The 24,611-nt window shown below is 38.2% G+C and overlaps 1 protein-coding gene across 5 annotated transcripts in view; it reads left to right on the forward strand.

Annotated features, from left to right (window-relative positions):
• The window catches only part of nlgn4xa (neuroligin 4 X-linked a), a 93,467-nt gene that overhangs the window by 62,215 nt on the left and 6,641 nt on the right, over positions 1-24,611 (forward strand). For 4 of the 5 annotated variants that reach the window (XM_062445572.1, XM_062445573.1, XM_062445575.1 and 1 more), the window contains 2 exons: positions 15,527-15,712; positions 22,036-22,825. In XM_062445572.1, coding sequence (XP_062301556.1) covers positions 15,527-15,712; positions 22,036-22,825 — 976 coding nt within the window. Of the gene's footprint in view, positions 1-15,526; positions 15,713-15,956; positions 15,972-22,035; positions 22,826-24,611 lie in introns of all 5 variants that reach the window. The other variant, XM_062445577.1, reaches the window with a different exon arrangement.

Below are 24,611 nucleotides of genomic sequence, written 5' to 3' on the forward strand. Positions count from 1 at the left end.
AGAAAATCAAAATAGGAACTCAGGAAACACTATCATAACTCTCAAGAATCTGCAATGAGTAAAACACCAGAGGTAGAATAAAAATGTAAAAATAAATCAAATAAAAAGGTAATAAAATGAATACAAATATTAAACATATATAAAAGGAAAGAATAAAATAAAGTCACTATAGAATAAAGTGGGTAAAACGGGAAATGTTAGGATTAAAAGAGTAAAAGTAATGAAGTAAAATCGACATAAAAGGTGGGTTATAAAGAAGAAAACAATAAAATAGAATAAACAGTAAAGCCCAAGTAGTAAACCAGGCTAAAATATAAAATACAAGACAGATTAACAAATATATTCAATTGAAAGCCAAATTAAAAATGTAGGTCTTAAGTTTGCTTGTAAAAATGAGACATGTTTGGTCTATAATGGGTTAAAGTGGCCATGTACATAATAGTGTTACCTGATCTAAAGGAAGAATGCACATCATACATACATCTGTGCATCTGTGCCCGGCGCTGGCTGGCTGGCTGGCTGGCTGGCTGGCTGGCTCGTCCCAGATCAGCAAATGAAACTTGCCGTTGTTCTCTTTGATGCCGTGAAGAACATCTCTCGCTGTCAGAATAAACAACACGGAGGAGACGTCACATCTCATCAAAGACTTTCTCACTAAAAAAAAATGAGGAAAAAATCCAGACAACAGATGTATATTGTTTACCCGCTTCCAAAAAAAAAAACATCCCCCCAAATAATTAAAGCTGGCCAACATCTGTGTCGGTTGCTGCTGTATGAACTAACAGAGAAGAATTCACAGGATGGAGGAGCTGAGCTGATGACTCAATTCAAGCAGCCTTCAAAAGCTCACCGTTCCTCTCACTCTTTGCTTTCAATTTATTTTTAGATTGCTGTTTATAAAATAGACATTTCTCCATTTCTAGCATGTGTGATAAGGTGACCTTAAAGATCATATTTGTCTGTCACATCAGAACAAACAAACAGTCTTAAACCATCAGAACTAAAGCTGCATTATATTTCACTACTACTATATTTTACCGCAACTCTGACAAAGCAGCTTTCATTGTTTTTAAAATATGAAAAGAATATTTTAAGCCCTCTTTGTACATATTGTATGTTACTATTTTGTTTACTTCATTTTTACTATTGTTTTTATTTCTTTGTACTTATTATTATTTATTGTTCTTTATTCTTTTCATTGATGCTCTTTCTATTTTTGCTCTCCACTCGCTGCTGCTAATTTCCCCCACAGAGGGACTAATAAAGGAATATCTTATCTTATCTAATTTAGCATTTATATACAGTAGACATACATTTAAATCATATTTTTATAACAGCCTGTAATATAGTTATAAGCAGATAAAAGGATGTTTAAGTATCACATTCATGTACAGTATATGTCATTGGTTATAACTTCCACTATGAAGACATATTTCATATTACTGCAGCTAGTGTGTTATAATCAATTCATTAACAGTTAATATATTCCTTGTAAATGCTAATTAAGAGCTCTTTAAGTGTCAGTGAACACTCTGACTGATAATTCTGTTATGAAACAGCTTTTAAATCATCAAGCTAAGAGACAAATCTGGCAGCAAACAGTTGAAAAAATAAACAAGAAAAAAATGTCTTGTGTTTTTAAATATAAACGTTTTTTTTGTTTTTTTTTAAGATTCAAAATCACACTGACATTTGTAATGATGCATATACAAATAAAACGATGAGCCCCCAGACATACAGTACAACCTTATTCAACAGTATCTAATCAATTTGGATAGTAGTGAGATAAAAATATTTCTAAAAATGTATTTTTTTTTCTTTTTTTTTTAGCGCTGTTAACCCTTACATACTGTTCATATTCTAACCCAGTTTAAGTAATTGATAATTAGTGCCTATACCAAATTTTAAACCACACTATATTATGATCTTATGTTATGTAAGCCATGTACTCTGGAAATGTAATGAAAGTGAAGGATGCAACATTTGATTTGGTTTCACAAGCGCTTTGTGCAAAAATGTATACCAGCTGCAAAAAAAAAAAAGAAGAAAGAAAAAAGGATGATAATAATAATTTTAAAATATTTCCATTTGTGTACACTCTGGGCCACTCCAGGAAGGTTTTACAATTTGAGGCTCAGAGAATATAATTTATGGTGTTGCTTTCAAATGTGAGAATGGATCATTGGACCCAAACAGTATGTAAGGGTTAAGTGAATACTATTTCCCACAAACCCAATACCTTCACTGGTTAAACCTCACCAGCTCAAGAAACTGAAGTGGAACACACACCAGCTTCATTATGACCAACATCAACACATATTGTTTTCAATGTAAACCCACATCAACGTCAGCATATTATAATGTCTGGATACATGCATCACTGTCCTGATCCCCAGCATCAACACACATTACACAAGATGTTTTTTTTACACGCAAAGATTAACATCTGGACAAATGACATGAAGAGAGGGTTTGGTGGATATCATGGATACCAGAGAGACTTTTTTGTATTCTAACAAATGAATAATTAAAGCCGTCCTTTCATTCACTGATTTGCATCTGTTGTTTCATTCATGCTTTACAGGCTTATACGAGCTCGTTTATTCGCTATCAGCTGATGATAGAAAATAATACTGTCCAGTCAAATTCATACAGGTGTACAATGCTGCAATTACAACCTGACATTTGTCACTGTTGATCTGCTGCAGCTCCCTCCACCAACCCAACCCAAAGCTCAGCTTTTGATATTGTTCATTTTTACTTATTAAGATTTTATGTTCATTAAAAGGGTAAAGGGATATATACTTCCAGCGGAACACCTGTTATCCTCAAAGTGCACATAGTATGGTTTTTTTTGGGTAAACATGGCAAAACTTGAGGATAACCTATGTAGAAATGCTTTCTGCAAGTCAAAATCCAAGGTTTGTCTGCAATGGTTTTTTTTCTACCTTGTCCCACGTGTCCACAAACAGCCATCTGTTCCATAGCCCTGGTTGCTAAGGTTGTTGCTAAGGTCTTTTCATGTGTTCACATTGTCCACACCCATATATGGGATCAGATTCAAACATGTACGGATGGATTTGAGAGGCTGACGTTTAGAGTGAAGAACAAGTAAAATGAGTGAAATCCTGCTACTCCTGTTGCATGTTTATGTATCTGTCAGAAATCAGCCAAGACGCAGCTTCCAGGGGCTAACAGAGTGGGAGGAGGAGTTTTATTTTAAACTACATATTCCAGTAAAGCCCCAGATTAAAAATATTTAGAAATGTGCAGAATGTGTCTGAACTGTCTTTGAAGTGCAGAGCCTTTTCCATCAAATCTTAGCATCTAACCATTTGTTCAGTTCCTTTTCTCTGGATGAACTTTTTTTAAATCATAAAATGTTCAAACCCTAATTCCCTAGAAATATATTTCTTTATTTTCCCTGAAAGACAGATGAGACGCTGCACTGAGTCACAGGAGCATTTTTTAAAAGCAGCTCGTTGTGATGTTAGAAATGTGACTCTTTATTGTGCAAAGTGTGTTAATTGTTTTTGTCTAACATGACTTTATGATGTCATAATCATTGCAACTGCCAGCATGTCCATGTGGGTCCCACATGGGTTAAATGTGGGCTACGTGGGTATTGAGTTGGCATGGGCTTGAACTGGGCACATTTTGCAGGTCCCACATGGTTTCAGTAACATGGGCCCCACATGTGACAGCCACATGGGCTGACTGTATGAGCCCCACTTAACGCCCATTCTGCGCCCACCTAGACCCCATATGGGGCCAACATGGGTCTCATGCAGTCAGAACCCACTTGAAGCCCATATGGGCAAACACAGGTGGGGCCACCATGGAAACTGTGGACAAACCCACTTGGGACCCATATATGCAGCTCAAATGTAACCCTTATGGGGCCCACATGGACATGCTGGCTGGGTCTGTTAGCAGTGAATGTGCAGACATCACTCAGTTTGTTTAGCGTCGTCACAGAGCAGAAGTAAGTGCACAGTAATGGGAAAAAAGTTAGAACGCTTCCATTAAACTTGTAATTAGCTGCATAATAAGTTGCAGCACAACGCAACTGCAGAGCACGTGTTGTTGAACGTGATGGATGACATCATGGCAGCACTGTGAGCTCTTTCTATTGGATATTAAGGCTTTTGTGGAGGTGTGGTGAACAAGCAGTTTTCCAGGAGGTCTTTTAAAATACCCTCAAATACATCTTGTCTGTGACCAGGCGTGACCCAGTCAACCCCAGCTAATCTGCAGCTTAAGTGAAAAAAAAGAGAGGTTGTAGAAGAATGTCCACATTTATCTTTCTCAGTCATTATCATAATGTCGTTCTGAGCGTGACTCATTGCTGAATTTGCCACATGACGTGACCCTCAAATGCACCGGCGTGGGCTCTCTGACAGCTGTGGTGTGTTTGTTTCACTGCTGTACTGTCAGTCAGGGGGAGGTTATGTTTATCACCAGGCGTGCCCCCATGTGGGATTGAATATTTCGGCCTAATTATAGACCTCAGCCGCCGCTTTGATCGTTGTCTCTTCGCCTTCCCTCGTTCCCGGTTCCGGTTGGACCCGGGCTCGGCTCGGCGGGCGACGTTCCATGTGACAGACAGGAGGTTTTAACGTCGCTACGCCTGAGCCTAGCTGACCTTGCTGAGCTTATCCCAAACCATTCCCTTCCCATCATTCCCTTTGATAATTAACATTTCATCTTGGAGCCGCAGGGGAGATTATCTTCTGGACAGAGAGCACAATTAACTACTATTACTGTCATGTTTGTCAGTGTGCTCTGCCTGTCTCTATAGAACAGCGTGATAAAGGACCTCTACGTGGAGAACCTCTACTTTTCCCCTTCCTGCTGTATTAGAAAATATCTGCTAAGTAAAAAGGTGAAGATTATTTGCTGGTTTCACTAAGGCTCATTTTTGTGATTACAACCATCTGCTCCCCAAAGCGAGACAGTAGAAAAGCACGCCTCTGCCTGCTCCATTTGCTATTAATTTGCCACTGACTGTGAGCACGGACTCACAGGATGTTTGTTTGAGCTTTTATACCCAAATTATTATGTCATTAGTGCTGAGTGCTGAAAACTCTAGAAATGTGTCCATAAAAATCATCAAGTTCAAAAACGGTCTTTCTTTTAGGCAGAAAAGCGCATTTTCTTGTGCCTGACATGTCCAATTAAATTGTGCTGTTACATGTTGTGCTCCTTGCTGACCTCAATCTTCCTGATTCTGAATCCATTTTCCAGAAAGTCAATGAAAAAAAGAATCTCAGAAAGCTCATCTCACTGATCCACTTCATGAACTGGATTCAAAATCCAGCCGCTCACATGTATTTTACTCAGATGTTTAAAAGGTATAAATTCATCCATCTCTCCAAGATGCATCATTATGTAATCTCCTCTCTCAAATGTGTTTATGTTTTGATCAGGAGCCTCTATAAGGTCTGTCCCCTTATTAAAAATGGCAGCTGAAGTTACACTTAAATTAGCCGTCTTGTCAAAGTGACAGAAAGTAAGCAGCTCCAGTTGTTTCTACCAGGGTTATTTTAGTTTGGAAATTTTCATGTAGTTTTTCAGTTTGTTCTTTTACTTCAGTTTAGTTTGAGTTAGTTTAACAAGTGATGAAGTTAGGAATTGACTAGTTTGAGTTTAGTCTTAGTTTTTCAGGTATTAGAAGGAAACCCTGATTCGTAGAAGTTGAAAAGGATGAAATAATGTCTGACAAACCACAAAGTAAGGTTTGTTGTGTTTGTGGTGCAGCTGTCTGACTGTGAGCTTATGTTAGCTGTCTCCTGCTTCTCTGTGAGAGCTTTGAAGGTGGACTCACACATTAGTGGGATTTTTCCCTTTTAGCTGAATCCCACAAATGTTCCCATCACTCTTCAACACCAAACTTTGACTTTGATCTACTGCAGGGTCGGAGTCTAAATATGGAACTTCGTCTTTTTCTTTCTAGAAAATCATAAATCAAGCATCTTCTTCTTGTGTGTTATGCGGCAGTCGGCATCCGCTATGGTGCCACCTACTGGAAGCAGACCGTTATATCAAGAAGTCAAACTGGATAGAACACAGTAAAAATGGAGGGAGAAAACGAAAAAAAAAAAAAAAAAAAAAAAAAAGCAGATTTTATCTGCAGTTCAGTTTAGTTTTAGTTAGTTTTGCAATGTTCATCCTAGTTTTTATTTTGTGTCCTTTTTTTAAAAAACTTTTATTTTTATTTCAGTTAATTAAATTCTTTTTCACTGCTAGTTTTAGTTTTAGTCTTAGTTTTCATTAACTATAATAACCCTGGTTTCTACACATATCATAAAAAACTGTGCACAGAGCTGCAGAAGCATTGACCTGATCCCTCAATACTGCAAACAGGAAATGACCTGTGTGGGTGAGAGCCTGTGGAGACAAGCACCATTTTTTTTTTCATGTAGTCAATCAATATGTGTTAGCCATGTGTTTGTGGAAGAGGGAAGTTAATAAATTAAACTTCACAGTCTTTATGTGAATGGTGAAGTGTGGTTTTATTTGATTGACGCAGATAGCTTATCATCTCTAATCAATCTGATTGGATACATTTATGTCGTCTGACGTCAAGAGGATCATCAAAACTATTGTAACGTTTGAAGAGAAAAGGGAGGAAATGTTATATAAAAATATTTAACATGATTTTATGATGTATTTAGCATATCTACATAAGGAGCGGGTCTTCTTGGAGTCCACCTTGTTGCATCGCCATGTTCCTACAGTAGCGCAAACAGGACAAACCAAACACTGACTTTAGAAAGGCATTTTTGCATTTTTCACGGCTTCTGCAGCTACTTAGCCACTGTGGGTTCTCTTACATGCTTGGAAGATGAAGGGAGACGTATTCAGTTCGTTGAAATCTGCAACCTCGCCACTAGATGCTACAAAATCCTACACACTACTCCTTTAACATAGGTTTACAGGACTAGATTACTTTTTTCTGGCATTTTTCGGCAGTTACTAAGGCTCAGGCGTGTTGCCACCACTGTCAGGAGTCAGGTGGGGCTGGCCCTGATTTTCACAACCACAACTAAGCCAAAACCAAAACCAATTGAAATCCTATTTATGACCTGGCTAATGAAAATGCAAATATATGGCAAATGAGTGTCAACAAAAACCTCATCTGGATTTCATCCTTATATGATACACTTGACATGACATGAGAGAATTGAGAGTGTAAATTGTGCCATGTGCTTCATGAAATTTTGAGGATATAAAATAGAAATTTTTCCATTTCTAGCGTGAGTGATGTAATGAAATTAAACACATGCATTGACTCATACGGCGCTCTGGCCTGTGAACATTTTGTGCTCAAAGCTCTAGCAGTTGGCATTCTGCCGGGTCACCGTCTGTCCAAAGTGCCGCGGTGCCATTTCACTCTGTGTCATTTGTGTCACTCACACTGCTCTGCTGTCATCTGATGCTGCTGCTTTTTTTTTTTCTTCTACAACATTAAAACTGTGTACAATGCTGTGGCATTTAGATAACACTCAGATGGTATTTTCAGAACTTGGTAAAAAAAAATTCACTTTTTAAATTTCAACTCTGATGTTTTGTACAGATTAAGTCACTTCAGCTGGTGCAAATGGAACAGGATGACAGTGCTCGTATTTGGCTCGGCAAACATATTTCTGCTGTCAGGTGGAAATCTCTCGCGTCCCCAAAATGCCAACATTTCATGGACTTGTTCAATTTGATCACATGGATTTTGGAGTTCTTCCAGTTTGAGTACTGGTGCTCAGTCAGAATACTGAATTATTTTGTCAGTTACTATAAATGACATTTTTCACCATTTTTGTCATAACCTCATTAAATGACTACCAATTGAATATTTGAGTACTAAACAGAAAGCATGCACAATTATTCCAGATTATTACTGAGAGTTAGCAGCACCTCCATTTCCAGATTTTTCAGTACTGTATATAGTCCTACTGAGAACATCAGATGTGTAACCTTCACAAAGTAAATAAAGCACAACATGTGAAAACATCGAATAGCTCGATTAAAACAGGTGAAGAGGAGTCTGTGAGGTCAGTCATTAGACTTCCTCCCACACTGCTGTTTAAACCTTGTGATTGTGTCCACTCTGTGCTTTGTCATGACTGACCTACATTAAGCGGCCAGACCCTGCCAAGGCAGAATTAATACAAATAGCGGAGGGGAGGGATTAATGCTTCCTTCCCGGAGCGGTTGGGAGAGCTGCTGATGATGAAGGGTTTCCTCGGGGGCTCAGTGAGAGATCACAGTGTCACTGACAACACAGACTGCATCTGAAAAAAAAGCAGTTATCGGTCAAAACTGTTATTATTTTTATTATATCTTTTGTCTTTTCAAATCTGACTCCATTAGGTCGAGACATGAAACAGGCTAACATAAACACTCCAGATTCCCTTTTTAATAAAAAACAGCAGAGATTGAACACACTGTAAACCAACTTCATAAAAGCTTTTGGTGATATGAACATCTGTAGAAACATCTGGTACAGGAAGTAGTGTATACCAGGCTGTATTTGATGTTTCTTGTTAGGCATTAAAAAAACAATACAATATGATCATAGACTGTATGAAGATATTGTACCACATTTTGACTGACAGGTAATACAGACAAATGTTATGAACAACTAGAACGTCAAGCTTAAAAATTCATTGTTGACCTTAGAACACAGTCTGAGAAAAAAAAAATGTTATCACAAGCTCCCCTTAATTGTTTTCCCTGAAGCAGTCATGGCCATATTTCATGGTCTAACTCAGTCGATGGAGGCTGCTAAGTTGTCATGGAGATGGTTTAGTTGTTAAAGATCTTAAACACAGTGTGCCACAGTAAAGTGTACTGCATATAACATGTACAGTAAATAAATGGCCTCTCAACACAGCTGTGTGAAACAGTGTGTATGCAGCCAATCCAGTACTTTACTCTCCTGTGAATATGACAGATGAATTTCAGCAGCAGGACATCATGGAGTCAACTTGCTTCTTTCTGAAAAGATGAAATATAATCCTGGTGTGTCCTCCTATCTGTCCAACATCTCAGTTACAGTTTGGTCTAATCTACAGAGGTTCAGTGATATGGAATTCGTTACCATGACAATGGGTTTTTTATTTAGCACCCACAAATTTTAAGAAAGCTGTAAAAGGTTTTTTTATATCGCTGCATGGATTATCTTTATAATCAACCCACTAATCCTAATTTTAGTTTTCTTCGTGCAGTTGTACAGCATATTTGTAATTTTGTTATCTGTTATGAAATCTTAATCTCTTTTTGACCTTCCTTTTAATAATCTTAGTTTTCTCTTTATTCTTTGATTAATGGAACCCTAGCACTGAAGAGTGCCTAGAATAAACCCACCCTGAGGTTTTTTTTTGCACTTATCCCCATCACATTTTATGTACATAATCTGTATTACATGTATAAAACTAATTAAAATATTTTTTTAAATAATTTTGTAGAATTTATAAGCAGCTCATTTCTGGAGGATTTTTTTCTGTTTTGTTCAATTTGTTCATTTGTGGGGTCGTCTATGATTTACACATACAAACAAGACCTATTTCTATGTAGGATTCTCTTTTATGTAAGTTCCGCCGCCCTGCTGTGAATTGACTAAATGACTCTCAGGTGTAAGTAGCAACAAATTGCGTAGTTCTTTACAGGGCCCTGCCCCCTGCTGGGGCAAACTGCAGCCTTTATATTTACCAGAGGGGCTAAACACTGCACTACATGCATGAATATGTATCATTTGAAAGTTAAGTTTCCAAGTATCTATAACAAGCACTTCTGATGGTTTAATAATAACACAACGTTTTTAAGTAAAAAGAACATATTCTACACTCTGATGGGACAGGAAGGTAGAACCCAAGTACAGAATGCAGGCAGATGTAGAAATAAACAGTCATTTTTTTTGTCTGAAAATTGCCTGACAGTTACATGTGGTGTGGAGTTTTTGAAGGTGGCATGTTTTTTTTTTTGAAGGCTACCAGCCGGCTAACATCTGTAACAGCACCACACAAAGTGAGCAGCACCACAGGAGCTACTGTAGACTGTCACAGGTGGTCTCCATCATCATCTTACCTCACCCTAACACCGCCTGCAGTATATCAACCAAACACTTCTTCTGCATTTGTCAGGGAAAGAAAAAATGACATTATTTGTTTGCATTTTGTATTATCAATCCAGCTGTGTAAGAGCAGGCAGCATTATAAAATATATATATATATATATATACATACATACACATAATTCACCTCACAGTGTTTTTTAAAATGTGTACTATTAGAATGTTTTTTTTATTCCATTTCAGTATTGACATCTCTCCTCTGGCTCTAATTTCAGCAGTGACTCTTTGATAGACACAGCAGGGGGAAATATTCCCTGGATTTACAAGAAGTCTAAATTTAAGTGATATTTCATTTTTTGCCTCAGAACATTTCAAAAATACAGTTTTTTTTTTTTAAAAACTCATGAACTTGTCACTTAAATGAATGACTGTCAGAGCGTCATACTGAATCAACAGCCATTTCTTTCTCCTGCATTTCTCAGGAGGTAAACAAGGACTTTGAGCAATTATAGCTTCCTATTCATCAAACATCTGTCATGTTTTACATCTTCTTTTATAGGAAACACCAGTGTGATATCAGAGACTATTTGCAGTGTTTATTAAGGAAATGTATCAGAGGATATGGTTTTTTGATGACAAACTGAGAGCAAAAAAGAAATATTACTGTCTACAAAGTGCTCATTACTATGTATCCGAATATAAAACTCAACAATCTTGGAAAAATATCTAATTGTTTTTTCTCTGAGCAATTTTGTGGTTGAAATTGCTGTAATCTATTTCTATTGAATAAACCCCCAGGTCTATATTTGTGTTCTACATAGAGTGCAGATTTAATATTATATGACATAACTGTGTGTCCTTGTGTTGTATTCTCAGTGTTACTGGAGTTGCTTCTTTCCTAATGAGTTGTAGTGGGGCGTCTGTGGCTCAGGAGGTAGAGCGGTCGTCCACCAATTGGAAGATCAGAGGTTTGATCCAGTCCACATGTCTATGTGTCCTTGGGCAAAAAACTGAACCTTGAATCACTCCCTATGGCTGTGCCACCAGTGAAAGAATGTTAGCTTCCCACCTGATGAGCAGGTTGGCACCCTGTGTGTTAGCTCCTGTCATCAGTGTATGAATGTGTGTGAATGGGTGAATGTGACATGTAGTGTAAAAGTGCTTTAAGTGGTCATAAAGACTAGAAAAGTGCTATATAAGTACAGTCCTTTTACCATTTAATGTTGTATCAACTAGGCTAGTAGTAGTAATGGACCGCTCCTTACCTTTTCCAAACAGAGTGGTACATCTTCCTTTACACAAACATCTTTGGACGAGCGAGTCAGCCAAAATTCTTCTAACAGAATCAGTGTTGTCATTACAGACAGTGACATCTGCACCAGTTTAGATGACTTAGATCACTTTCTACAGCTTATATTAAATTTTCAGCCTAAAAGTGATTAGTGGTTCAGGCCTACACAGGTAAATTGTCTCAATATGTTTCTTATTCGTTATTATTTTAGACATAGAAGTTTTTTTAGCGCTCTTTGGTCTCAGATAAGTCTCTGTTTCTCAGACATTTGTCCATGATGTATCTCTAGGCGGTAGGCTTAGTGATATCTGCAGTCTATTTTCAGGACATGGTGCTTTGAAATGAAGCTTTGACTAATCTTCACACATCCTGGGGAGCGCCTGGTAGGCACGCTTCTCTCCACGGTTCCTTTGTGGTGAAGGATGAGAAGGCAGAGGAAAAAGTAGGGAACGGAAGAGAAATGACAGAGATGGAGGGAGAGCAGGAGTGAAAAAGGTGGAGTACAGAGGGTAGAGAAGAGTCAGAGCCAGGGCCTGTGGTCATCCTACAGGGTGTGTGAGGCTGCCAGAGGCCTTGTAATCCTCCCCCACCCCTGCCCTCCATCCCCTCTCTATCATCCCCTCCACCTCACCATGACAAACCGGATCTGCTCTCTATCAAAGAGCCACAGGCTACCTCTCCTCTTTTTTCCTCCTTTCTTACCCAGCGGTCCTCATCCCATTTGTCATTTACACTGCCTGGGTCAGCTCGCAGGGACAGACTGTCGCTGCCAGGCTTGGCCACCGAGCTCCTAGGCCTGGCAAGGAGGAGCCACTAGTTTCCCCAGTGGCAGCATTTAGAAAGCCACTTAATGGGTTTAGGCGCATTTGCTAATTTGTCAACAAGTTTCGGATGCGGAGCTCGCTGCCAGGCCAGTTGGTCTGGCACTTGACTGGAAGGGATCTCTATTGGCCGACCATTTCTGGAGCCATGGGTAAAATCAAATTTAAAGGCCTTTGCATACTTGACTGTTTATGTGTCGGCGCTTGAGGCAGCTGAACTCAATGCTGACTGGCTTTAAAAAGAAGAGGCTGATGGACTGGATACTTGTTGTTATTATAGGAGGATGGTTATGGAAGTAAATAGTAACTGTTGTGCATATTTGGATAAGAACATAATGATGCCTCATTCATACATGGGTCAGTGTGGTTTTTTGTGTCTATGTGGTTTAGTGAAATTTAAAAAGGGTTAAATTGTGAAAATAAACGTATGTACGACTTGCACACATTTTTTTTTGTGGACTCAGCATATAATTTCTGCTTTTAATCCATTGTGAGAGAATATATTAGAGGATTATGGCAAAAATGTCTAAGTGGTGTAACCATAAAAACTTTGTAAAAACACAAAATTCTCAATAAAACACCATATCAACTAGTTTGGCATGATCTTACATTATAACTTTTTATATTAAATAAAGGTAATGGAATACAGTTGTTCTTAATATTACATTTAATCTGGGGAATCATGTCAATCAGGAACCATTTACATTTTTTTAATGAAGTCATTATTAGTATAAATCCACTTAAATACACTGTAGGTGGATAAAATATGTAATATTTTTCATTCTTTTGTTGTTACACCATTTGACATTTTCAAGAGTCTTACTTTTGGTAAAAAAAAATGGTGCAAATGTCATTTCAAATGATATAAAACCAACAAAAATACTAAATGTACATTTGAACAAACCTGATGCTGCTTTTTAAACTAGTTTAAAAGATAGTTTTGAATTGCTCATTAACCCTTATTTTTCACTGACCCACATACAGATTCAAAATAGCAGGTTCTCTCGTCTCTGAAGAGCCTAAAGCTTTTGGGTATGTTTATGTTGAGTATGTAATTTACATACTCAACATCAGCTCTATTAATGCAGTTATTTTTCTCATGTTGTCACTATACTGCTGAAAAGAGTTGTCTTTTCCATGCATGGCTATCCTTGTTTGACTCCTGGTAGCTTATTAAAATTCTATAATAGAGAATTGGGAAGCTGTTGTCTGCGACGATCAGTTTTCAAGTCTTTTACATGGTTGAGTGGATTAGAAAACAACTGTTTCATAAAAGGATCAAAACAAGAGTGATTGGTTGTCTCCAGATTGGAGCTCCTGCCTGTCAGATGACATTTGCATGAAGTCTCAACGTCCTCATTCTGCACCACTAAACACCTTTTGAGTCAGGAGGCTACCTGCATATATTTGGAGGTTCAGCCAGCATAGTCAACATAGCAATTCATCTCAATGTCCACTGGATGCATTATGGCTGTTGGAGAAGATCTGCTGCCGTTGTAGCCGGTGTGCCAAAGTCCACAGACATCTATTTTCTCCACTTGTTATCATTACATGCTTTATCTATTTGCCAGAGTATCCATTTCACTAGGGAATGTATATAAATGCCTATCTCTACAGTTGACATGAAATGTGTAAATATAATGATGCATTTAATTTGGACTGACTTTATCTTTATGTACATAAAGCATCTTTTGTTAGTTTTTTTGTTTGTTTGTTTGTTCATTGTACTTCTCCAGAAAAAATCTATGAAGAAAGATTTGGGACTGCTGTGGTTTCCTGCTGCTTTATAAACATTATTCAGCAAATACAATTACAAAGTGAAGATAAGATCGTGTGCTGCATAAAGTTATAAAGTTTCAGTTACTGCCTGCAGCAATGAGCTGCAAATGTCTTTATACATACTGCAAAACACAAAATGTCAGCAAATCAACTCCACACTTTTGACGTGTAGTTTTCAGTGGATATTTGAAGTATTGTGAAGATACGTAAGAGCAACCAGAACACAAGCATCCAGTGGACATGAGCGGTTACTGATCTGATTTGGTTACTTTTAGGGACCCCAGTGTAGCAACTTGTTGTTTATTAGCTTGAAAGGGGGGGCCACCAGCACTTTCTGGATTGTCCTGGACTGTGTTAGTGAATGAGCATCAATGGTGGAAAATGTTCTTCATCATTGCTTTCTCTTTGTTTTCATTACAACACCTTACAATTAAAAAAAATTCAATGAATCTTGGTTTTCTTATTTATAGGAGTTTACAAGCTATTGATTGTGGCCCCTGGGAGCCTATACAACAGCGGATATTCAAATTTGGTGACATTACAGGTAGATTTATGCACTTTGCAGTTTGAAAAACACTGCAGTGTGTTAGTGCATTTCTCAATACTATCTGACTTCTATAGCATGTCTGTGGCTCTCAGTTCAGAGTTCATTGGTTCATACTTTTGTTTTTTGAAGCTCACACATATGGTTTCATTTTTTTAAGTCTCAGTAATTGACCTAAAACAGCTGGTCACTGTAGCTTTTAATCCAATGTTACTGAATCAGGTAGAAATAGTGTTTTTGTTGGGGACTATTTTCAGCAGTGGATTAATCCACATTTGGTGTTCCAGTGAGTATTTCTGGCAGCAGGACAGTGTGTGTGTGTGTGTGGGATTGAGTCAAAATAAACAACAGAGAGTGTGTGATCATGGTAATGAAGGAGCATGTCACCCAGTGTAGCGGTGTGTGGCTCACTGATGTGTTTTTTAATAGTTGGGGTTTTTTTTGGACAACAAAGGAGTTCAATTGTACAGAGGAATAATATCTATAAGATGTAGTTACCTCTGCTACACTGTAGCTGTTCTCTACTGAAACGAGTCATTAAGACTTCCAGCAGCTTTTTTACTGCTCAAAATAGCAGTTTAAAGGAGCAAAACACAGCTCTCAGGCAATAATGAAGGTATTACATGCTGAGAATACAACCTGCTATTTTCATAAAATACTGAAAACCCACTAGATGAATTCAGATGAGTGCTATGAGGCCTTCTTAAAGGTGCAGTGTGTATCATTTAACGACATTTAGCAGCACGGACTTGGCAAAAATTGAATATAATATTCATTTGTATGTTTAAATCAGTGTCACCTTAAAATAAGAATTGCATTTTCGATGAACCCCTTATATCTACATAGGGAGCAGGTTCTCAGTAGTCTAGAACAGACAAACCAAGCACTGGCTCTAGAGAGGGCTGTTGGAGGGTGAAGTGATGTGTATTCATTTGGTATTCATTTGGTTGCTCATTCTACATGAAATCAGAAGAAAAAGAAGTAAGTTTGATGTGTTTTTTCTCTTGTTTTCATCATTTCAGGGTTTTTAAGCACAGGAGACCAGGCAGCCAAGGGTAACTACGGCCTGCTGGATCAAATTCAGGCTCTCAGGTGGATCAAAGAGAACATCCAGGCCTTCAAAGGAGACCCGAAGAGAGTCACCATTTTTGGCTCTGGTGCTGGAGCATCGTGCGTCAGCCTGCTCACCCTCTCGCATTACTCAGAAGGTACTCGCTCACAGGCATGCAGATGAACACAGAGATATGCTCACATTCAAAATTAATCTTTTTTCTTATTTCTTCTATGTAGATGTGTCATGCTTTTTAGCACTTTGTATCAAAAGTAGTTTCACAGCAAGCTCTGGGTTTTTGGTTTGAGATCTTCCAAATATATCCAGCAATGCATATTCTACATACATAGCTGATAGGCCCATAAAGCTGAAATACAGTGTTTAATTAATAGTAAGGTAAGCTTATTGCCTGCCTGGTCACATCAGTGTTTATTTTAGCCTCAGGTGGAAGGAGAAAGAGAGCGAGCGATGTTATTAGGCTATCACTGCCTCTAACACCAAAGATTACAAAGTTAAAAAAAATAAAATGTAGTGAGAAATTTGTGCCTCTTACTGCATGATTCATTATGTGGAAAAATCAATATAGGAGGGGCTCCAAAATCATGTTCTCACAAAGGTCTGTGAAGCAGGGGAAGGTCTGTAAAGTCTTCACATTTAATGCTTGACAGGAATAATGACAGAGGCTGCTGAACAGAGGTGTGAGCAACAATACCAACACTGAAAATCCACCATCTGACACCGAATCCACACGCAGTGATTATACAAGTGTTCAGAACCTTGACTGATGAGTCAAAATGATTGATTAATTCACTGTGTTTATTTAACATAGGGTTTTTTTAAGTCTGAAAAAACTATGTGAACTAAAAAAAAAGGAAGTTACCTATTTGACTTGGCTATCTAAAGATTTACGAGTATGTGGGTGTCAACCTTTTGTAAATGGTTGCATCTTGCAAATTGCAAGTCCTACAGGGCTTCCTGAAGTTTGTGCACAGGTTCCAAATATGACATGTCACAAAGTAATAAAGTAATCAGGTAAATAAAGCAACCAAAAATTCTCACAGACACTTGGTTTGATTAGTTAAATGTGGCAAAAAATCATGCAAGGGATGCAGGAAAAGATGTCATGTTGCAGATAATAAGAATTTGGTGAAATGGGCCCATGGTTTGTAAAATCCAATACCCATCAAAGCCCCAAAGGTTATTAAAAGTTCTGTTATGACATGTATTGTTTGGGTACAGGACAGGAAAAATGACAAATTAAACATCGCAAAGACATATGCAAACACAACCCAGAAGCACAAACACCACCAGGGTAGCAGGAAGAATGCACTGGATCAGTTTAGCAGCATCGGTTATTCAAATACCCTTTGTTGCTTTTCATCAGATAACTCATGGAGTCATATTTGATGACCACATGCAGAGAACACAATTTAATAGGTGTTCATTCAACTGTGTTCTCTGCCTCAGCCTCTAAATATCTCTGTGACCACCCACAGTGGGATGGGAACAGATTCCAGATTAACATGTTGTATTTACATCTTTATTTATATGTTTTATTAATGGGGATTTTAAAACCACAGAGCAAAAAAAGGTCATTGTTAAAGTTTTCCTTTGGGTTTACACAGAGCTTCACATGGCTTTCACAAATGAATAGTTCCTTCCAACTCAAATGTATACAACATCGCCTGACCCATCTTTCAGAAAAAGGAGGATTTGGAGGATTGGATCTTGGAGAAAAAAAAGAGTTGCTGCAGTTCCCAGGCCATTTTCCACCCTGCATGGAACAAACACAGGCTTAGTGAAAAAGGCACCTTCCCAACAAAATCAACATTTTTATCTTGCCGGTAGAAATTCATTAGGTTTACCTTTAAATGCAACCAAAGGAAGGGAAACTTTCTATTTGCTCTTGTGCTCCTATGGTGCAATTATTAGGCCTTTCATTATTCCTTTCATTTTGTTCTCATTTTGTAGGGAATAGGAATTGCCTTAATTTAAAGCCTTTATGTTCTGATAGGCAGCAGTCATGGCTTAGTTGGAAGACACTTTCTTTTCTTTCCCCTTGTTAATTGGTGAAATAGCGTGACCAAAAAAAAAATGAAAAAAGAGTGACATAGAAGATACATAAAATAGACATAATAATCGAACATATAGACAATAAAATAAGCCAAACGAATCTGGCTCCACATTAATCACTATTGTTTGACAGTAAGAATTTCAGTATGACAGTCACAGTCAAATGGAGAGGAGAAAAAATGTAGGTGCGTGAGAATATGGATCTCCAGTTTGATGTGTGTGTCGTAGTATGTGTTGTGTATATGTGGGAATGTGGGACTGTACGTGTCACTAGCCAAGCCCAAACATGGACAAGAATGTGGACCATCATTCTGTGATGTTTCTGTTATCATAAGCAGTGATTTTTATTTGTTTCCATATATATGCATTCTGAAAGGAGGTTGGTCCAATGGTTTATATTCATAGAATTTTTTTGATTTCCAATTTAGGAGAATTGTTTTTCTCGGTGACAGCTAGAGAAATGAACAGGCTGCTCTACAATCGTTTGCTATGTTGATTTCTGAAATGTCTCCTAGCGGATGGAGGCATTCTGTAGTTCAAGGTGGTGAAGAGTTAAAGAGTCCCAAAAATACTGGACTGGTTGGTAAACCCAGAATGCATTAAAATAATTATCTATTGTGCCAATTGTGCATTGTGCCTTTTTGCCAGTCCCATTTTGTACCTTTTATATTGACTGATAGATGATTTAGTATTGGATTAGCTGTAGGTTTATATTGGGCGTCACAGTAAAAATGTTTTTATTCATTTCTATCCAGAAGTCGGTTGAGTGAGAGATGGTTAGATCAGTGTTCCAGCTGGCTGCTGGGACTGTTACACAATTATCTGATGTTGATAAAAGCTTTGAAGTTATTATTCAAATTTGTAAATTGAATTATGTCATTAATTATTTTGGAAGGTTGAAGTCGGTTATAAATTATGTTTTTGCTCTGATTATGAATTTAAGTCGTAGGTATTTTAGAGCCTGGTGTGTCCCAACTCCATGCTTCTGTATGAGGTCTTTGAAGTTTATGAACTGATTGTTGTGGAAAGGATGGGGAAGTTGTATGATACCTTTTAGTACCCATGTGTAATGCAGAGAGGGGTGCTGTGGAGTTGGAATGGTGTTGGAGTAGAATAAAAACCTTAATGACTTTCCACCATGTTTCAGAATGTGGAGAATACAGTCATTTTAAAGTAGGGAGGTTGTTTTATGGCTCTGTAAAGGAAAGTTAAATCTGAGAGTAAGATGTTCTAGCAATATTATTGTTCCAAGTCTATCTGTGGGATATTTTGGTTGGTTTGATGGATCCATTTAGAAAGGTATTGTATTACATTTCCCAGGCAGTAGAAGAAGTCTGTAGCAGCTGAGTGTTTGGTGTTCTTGGTAATGTATAATACAATTATGTTTTTTTCCATTATCTGCTGTAAATTGGAGCTCTGCTGTAAAGCTCTCTCTTGTAAGGCTTGGATGAAGACACAAGTATGATCAGCTCATCAGTGTGTCTGTATGTATAGTTTTGACATTAACATCTGACTTGAAGTTTAACTGATTCCACACATCTGACTAACAGCAGCAGTAAAATATTGCATGCTGCTAACCAGCCTTGTGGGAAATGTCTACTGTGTGCTCAAAACATACTTTTCAAGTCGGCCTGGTTGAGTCACCACCACTGCATGTTTGCATGAATATAAATAGCACTCTTTGAAACAAGAAAAAAATGGATATACACACATAACTCCAGTGTTCCTACTGGATTGTGGCCTACTTGCTGATTGGCAGTCCGTGAAGCTGTGCTACCAATATTCCAGGATGTGGATACTGCCTAAGGTATCGTTGCTGTATAAACAGCAAATATCTTTCATGTTGCGCTTTGTTCATTAGGGACACAAAGATGTAACGTCAAAATTCTGAATCATCCCTTTGTTTGCCTTGAAATGCAGCTATGAAAAGAGGTCGAGTTTGAATTTCTGTGTGACTGGGCTGCTGTCAGTGATGTTCGTAGATTGGAATATGCATTTAAAATTTAAAAAAAGATACTTACTAAAGTATGGATGCACCAATCTCATTCCTTTAGATTAGTACTGACTCTAATACGGATACTTAAGCCGATTGGATATCTGCTAAACGTGACCAATCCGCATGAATACAGTTTTCTATTATATCACATTCATTTGCTGCTATAAGCTAACATTGATACTAAAAGCTACGTTTGAATGTGAAGGCAATAGTAGGCCTTAGGGTTAGGGTTAGGGTTGGGTCGTTTTGATATATTGAGTGGATATAATCATTTTCATTACATGTTTAAAAAAATGAAAATGATAAAAGGAGAGCAGCTCAGAAAACAAGGGCTCCAGTTTATGTAACAACCAGGGGCGGACTGGGACAAAAAAATCGGCCCTGGCATTTTGGACCAGACCGGCCCACTACATTCGATAACGCACACCTTTTCGGTCTTTTGAATGTGTATACCAACTGTGCAACTCCAGAGGTGTTCACAAGTAATTTTTTGCAAGTCCAAGTCAAGTCTCAAGTCTATCGCCAACACTAAATCAAATTCCAATTGTAGGGTCACTATAGTGAATCTACTGCAATGATGTGAAGAAACACACACTAAGAATTATTTCAATTTTCATCAACATATTTTAACAATGTTGTAAAATACAACAAAATGAACAAAGCACACCAACCATGGTGCAAGAAAATGAGAAGTTATACTATACTAACTTAAATTGCGCAACTTTGTGTTTTTTAATAATTAGTAGAACAGGCAAAGGTTAAGGAACATATAAGCCTACTTGTTTTTACTGTTGAGTGTGATATTCTTCCACATTTCCACTAACTAACTGGTGTGTAAAGGTAAACGAAAAAGACATTAGACCCTTCATATAGCACCTACCTGTTACTCTGCAGTGCTGGCTCTCCCTGCATCACCCTCACCCCTGTTAGCTTCTTGCTCAACTTCATCTGATCTCTAATATGAAAGCAGTGGACATGAATAAGGTATAGAAAAATACTGATGGGAATGTTAAGAACAAGCGAAAAACACACAGACAGACTAACTCCTTCTTTTCTTCCCAAAGAGAAAGAAATCACTTAAACTGAGCTGCTGCTGTCTTTTAATCTTAACCTGTGACCTGTCGCCAGCTGCAGGCCGCTGCCTGTGTTTCCCGCTTCTGGTGACAAGACGCTAAGCAAATTAATTAAAGATTTAAAGAAATTATTTAAAAAATAACTTTTTCTTGCCAAATGCAATACGCAGGCAGGACCAAAGCGAAAGTGTTTAACAATGTGATCATTGGGCCAGCCCAGTCTCAATCGGGCCGTTGATCTACTGGTTTTATGGGTCGGTCAGACCAATATACATTTTTTTATATCAAGTGTCGGGACTGTCGGCCCAAATAGCACGTCGGTCCACCGGGAAAATGCCCGGTATGCCAGATGGCCAGTCCGTCCCTGGTAACAACCTATGTTATTCAGCTGGTTGGTTTTGTTGTGTGAAGACATATAAAGGTGGAGAGGTAAGGAAGGATGAATGAACAGCTCCACTTATCCTTTAAGTGGTGTTCAGGTCAAATTGAACAATTTCAAATGTTTACTAAAAAAAATTATATACTGTAATAATACAAATTAAATCTTTGTGAGGTTTATTTTTGCTGACTAACATGTAAAAAATTATATAAATAACAATAATAATACAATTTTAAAAACATGCTACAATTCCCCACACATTTATGTCTTTCATATGATAATAGGTCAATTTGACCCATATACACACAGACAGACAGACACACACGCACACACGAACACAGATAGAGAGAGCACACAAACACACACATGCTGTTCTAGTTCACTTCTGGGGACATTACGTAGACTTAATTCATGTATTAGAGACTTAACTATAACCATAACCACTACTTGCATTAACCTTACCCTAATTTTAACCTAACCTTAAACATAACTGCTTTTCACTTTGTCCAAAAAGAAAAAAAGAAAAGGTTTAAAAATAAATGATTTAGAATAAAAAGATGTTAAGTATACAGGTTGTGTTAAATGCATAACTGTTCAGCTTTTTTCAGGCAGAACTGTAACTATCTAACTATGATAAATGTACTGTGTTACAAAGTTGATTTCTGAAGGGGACAATATTTTAGATCTGTTGCAATTTTCCTATGAAATGGACAAATGGCCCCATGTTGTGTTAGGTATACAACCATTCCTGTATTTAGTGTTGCGATACAGTACAAACATACTAATTAAAGATCAGCCCTTTTTTATATTAAACAAATATCTGAAAAAGGAATATTATGTTTAAATGGTCTGTTGACTAGCAGGAGAGAAATAATGTCTTATGATAACCTGAAGCATGAACTCTTTGCTGCCATCATCTCTGTGTGTGTTTGTTTCACTAATACAACCTCCAATGTCAGATCTGTTCCAGAAAGCCATCATCCAGAGTGGCACAGCACTGTCCAGCTGGGCGGTCAACTACCAGCCTGCCAAGTACACACGAGCCCTGGCTGAGAAGGTGGGCTGCAACATGCTGGACACCATCGACTTGGTGGAGTGCCTGCAGAACAAGAACTACAAAGAGCTGATCGAGCAGTACATCACGCCCGCAAAGTACCACATCGCTTTCGGCCCTGTGATTGATGGTGACGTGATCCCGGATGACCCCCAGATCCTCATGGAGCAAGGGGAGTTCCTCAACTATGACATCATGCTGGGGGTCAATCAGGGCGAGGGATTCAAGTTCGTAGATGGCATTGTGGACAGCGAGGATGGGGTGTCAGCCAATGATTTTGACTTTGCAGTGTCGGACTTTGTGGATCATCTCTATGGCTACCCAGAGGGTAAAGACACTCTGCGTGAGACCATCAAATTCATGTACACAGACTGGGCAGACAAGGAAAACCCAGAAACACGGCGCAAGACCCTGGTGGCTCTGTTCACTGACCACCAGTGGGTGGCGCCAGCTGTCGCTACAGCTGACCTCCATGCCCAGTATGGCTCCCCCACTTACTTCTACGCTTTCTACCACCACTGTCAGAGTGACATGAAGCCCAGCTGGGCCGACTCAGCCCACGGTGATGAAGTACCATATGTGTTCGGAATCCCCATGATAGGTCCCACAGATCTCTTCAACTGCAACTTCTCTAAGAATGACGTAATGCTGAGTGCTGTCGTCATGACCTACTGGACTAACTTTGCTAAAACAGGGTGAGTGTTCTTTTTTTCCCCCTTTCATTTCTATTCATGTTACATTCATAATTCTATATACAACCTCTTTAGGAATTTCTGGTTGTGCTGTCAGACACTCAACATTTTGCCTCCCTCATGTATGATAATAGAGAGGACAAAATATTGGGAACACTCAATATAACACACTCCAGTATAACCATTACGACCTCAATAATAAACATGAAGTGGAATTATCACCTTTCTGGCAATGTCAAGAAAAACTTGAAATGTATTAGCTTCGTAAAAGTAGAATTTATGGCAGAGTTGTTGTATTAGATTGCATTAGGTTGCATAGGTTCCTTATAAAGTGCACAGGGAGTGCATGTCCTGAGGGATAAACATAGTTTTACCTTTGAGGCTTAGTCCTACTGATACTCTAGAGCAACTTTGAAATAGAGACATTGTTTCTAAATTACCTCAAACATATATTTGATATCTCTGAACTCCATTTTCTTGTTCCTTAGTGGCTGATATGTATTCTGATGCTGATGATGCAACATTGGCTGACACTTTGATCCGGCTTCTTATCAGCTTATCACCAGCTTATCAGTCTAGCTCTACTTCAAGTGTTTGTTACTAAAAAGGAAGTTCTGGTTGCTGATGTGGCATGTTGCCGATTAAAAACTTTCAGGAGGGAAGAAACTACCCAATGTATTGAAATTCTGATCTCAGTTGTCCTGCATTCGTGCTGTCTGATTCTAACAAATAAACCACTTTTTAAGCCTGCAGAGCATCTGATACTCCAAAGATACTTCAGGTGGGGTATCAAGAAAAAGTTTATTTATGATTTAATGATTTAATAATTGACTCACTAGTATAAGAGATCAAGTGAAGGTTAATAAGACAAGTCAAATCCTCCCCTGGTACTGCAGTGCTGGATTTGATGAGAGGATTTGCGGGCTGTTTATATTTGGATCACGTTTTTGTTTCACACACCTTGAGATTAGCTATCAGGGTGTTTGCAACCCAGTCATACTGAAAATTCACTTTCAGGTGAATAAATAAAAGTGTTGATCAGCTTCATAGGCTGTACCGTTCACTCCCCTGCTCTCTGTTTGGCTCCCATCCAGTTGTTGCCCGATCAGTGGGGGATAGGCTGCCTTATAGACGTTTTGGGAAGGCTTTTTTCTCTTGCTGTTTTTTTGTGTGCTTCCAATAAAGCAGTGACTGAAAACAAAATCATCACTGCGATTGTGGCCAGTTTTCAACAGTTTCCCATTCTCTTTGCAAAGACGCCTGCCGTGAGAATCATATGATGTTTTGAAACTTTCCTGATGTCAGTACAAAAGAATTGGACAGTTTGGATGTACAAAATACTGCTGAGTATGGCTACGAGTATGTATCAGCAGAATATGAGTGTTTTGCTGCTGTTATTCTACACACAGAAATATAGACAATTGCTATTTCTATTTTATTGCCATCACAATACAGGTCTCTCATACTCAAAATGATCTGACTAATGGTGGGACCATTTTGGAAGCCAAAAGCTTAAAAAGTTAGACAAACTGATTATTACTGTTTGACACAAAAGTAATGGGGAATGCCATCAATTTCATACATTTAAATCAGAGTCTTGTGTAACAGAGCATTATTTTTTATTGCTGTAATCATTCCTCCTGTTCATACTGACCATTAGAAGATCCCTTCATAATACAATTACAATGGAAGTGATGGAGGACAAAATCCACAGTCCTCCTTCTGTGTAAACATGTATTTAGAATTTGATCTGAAGCTAATATGAAGCTTCAGTCTTCCAAATGAGTCA

Source organism: Scomber scombrus, chromosome 24 (genome assembly GCF_963691925.1).
Source record: "Scomber scombrus chromosome 24, fScoSco1.1, whole genome shotgun sequence".
NCBI lineage: Eukaryota > Metazoa > Chordata > Actinopteri > Scombriformes > Scombridae > Scomber > Scomber scombrus.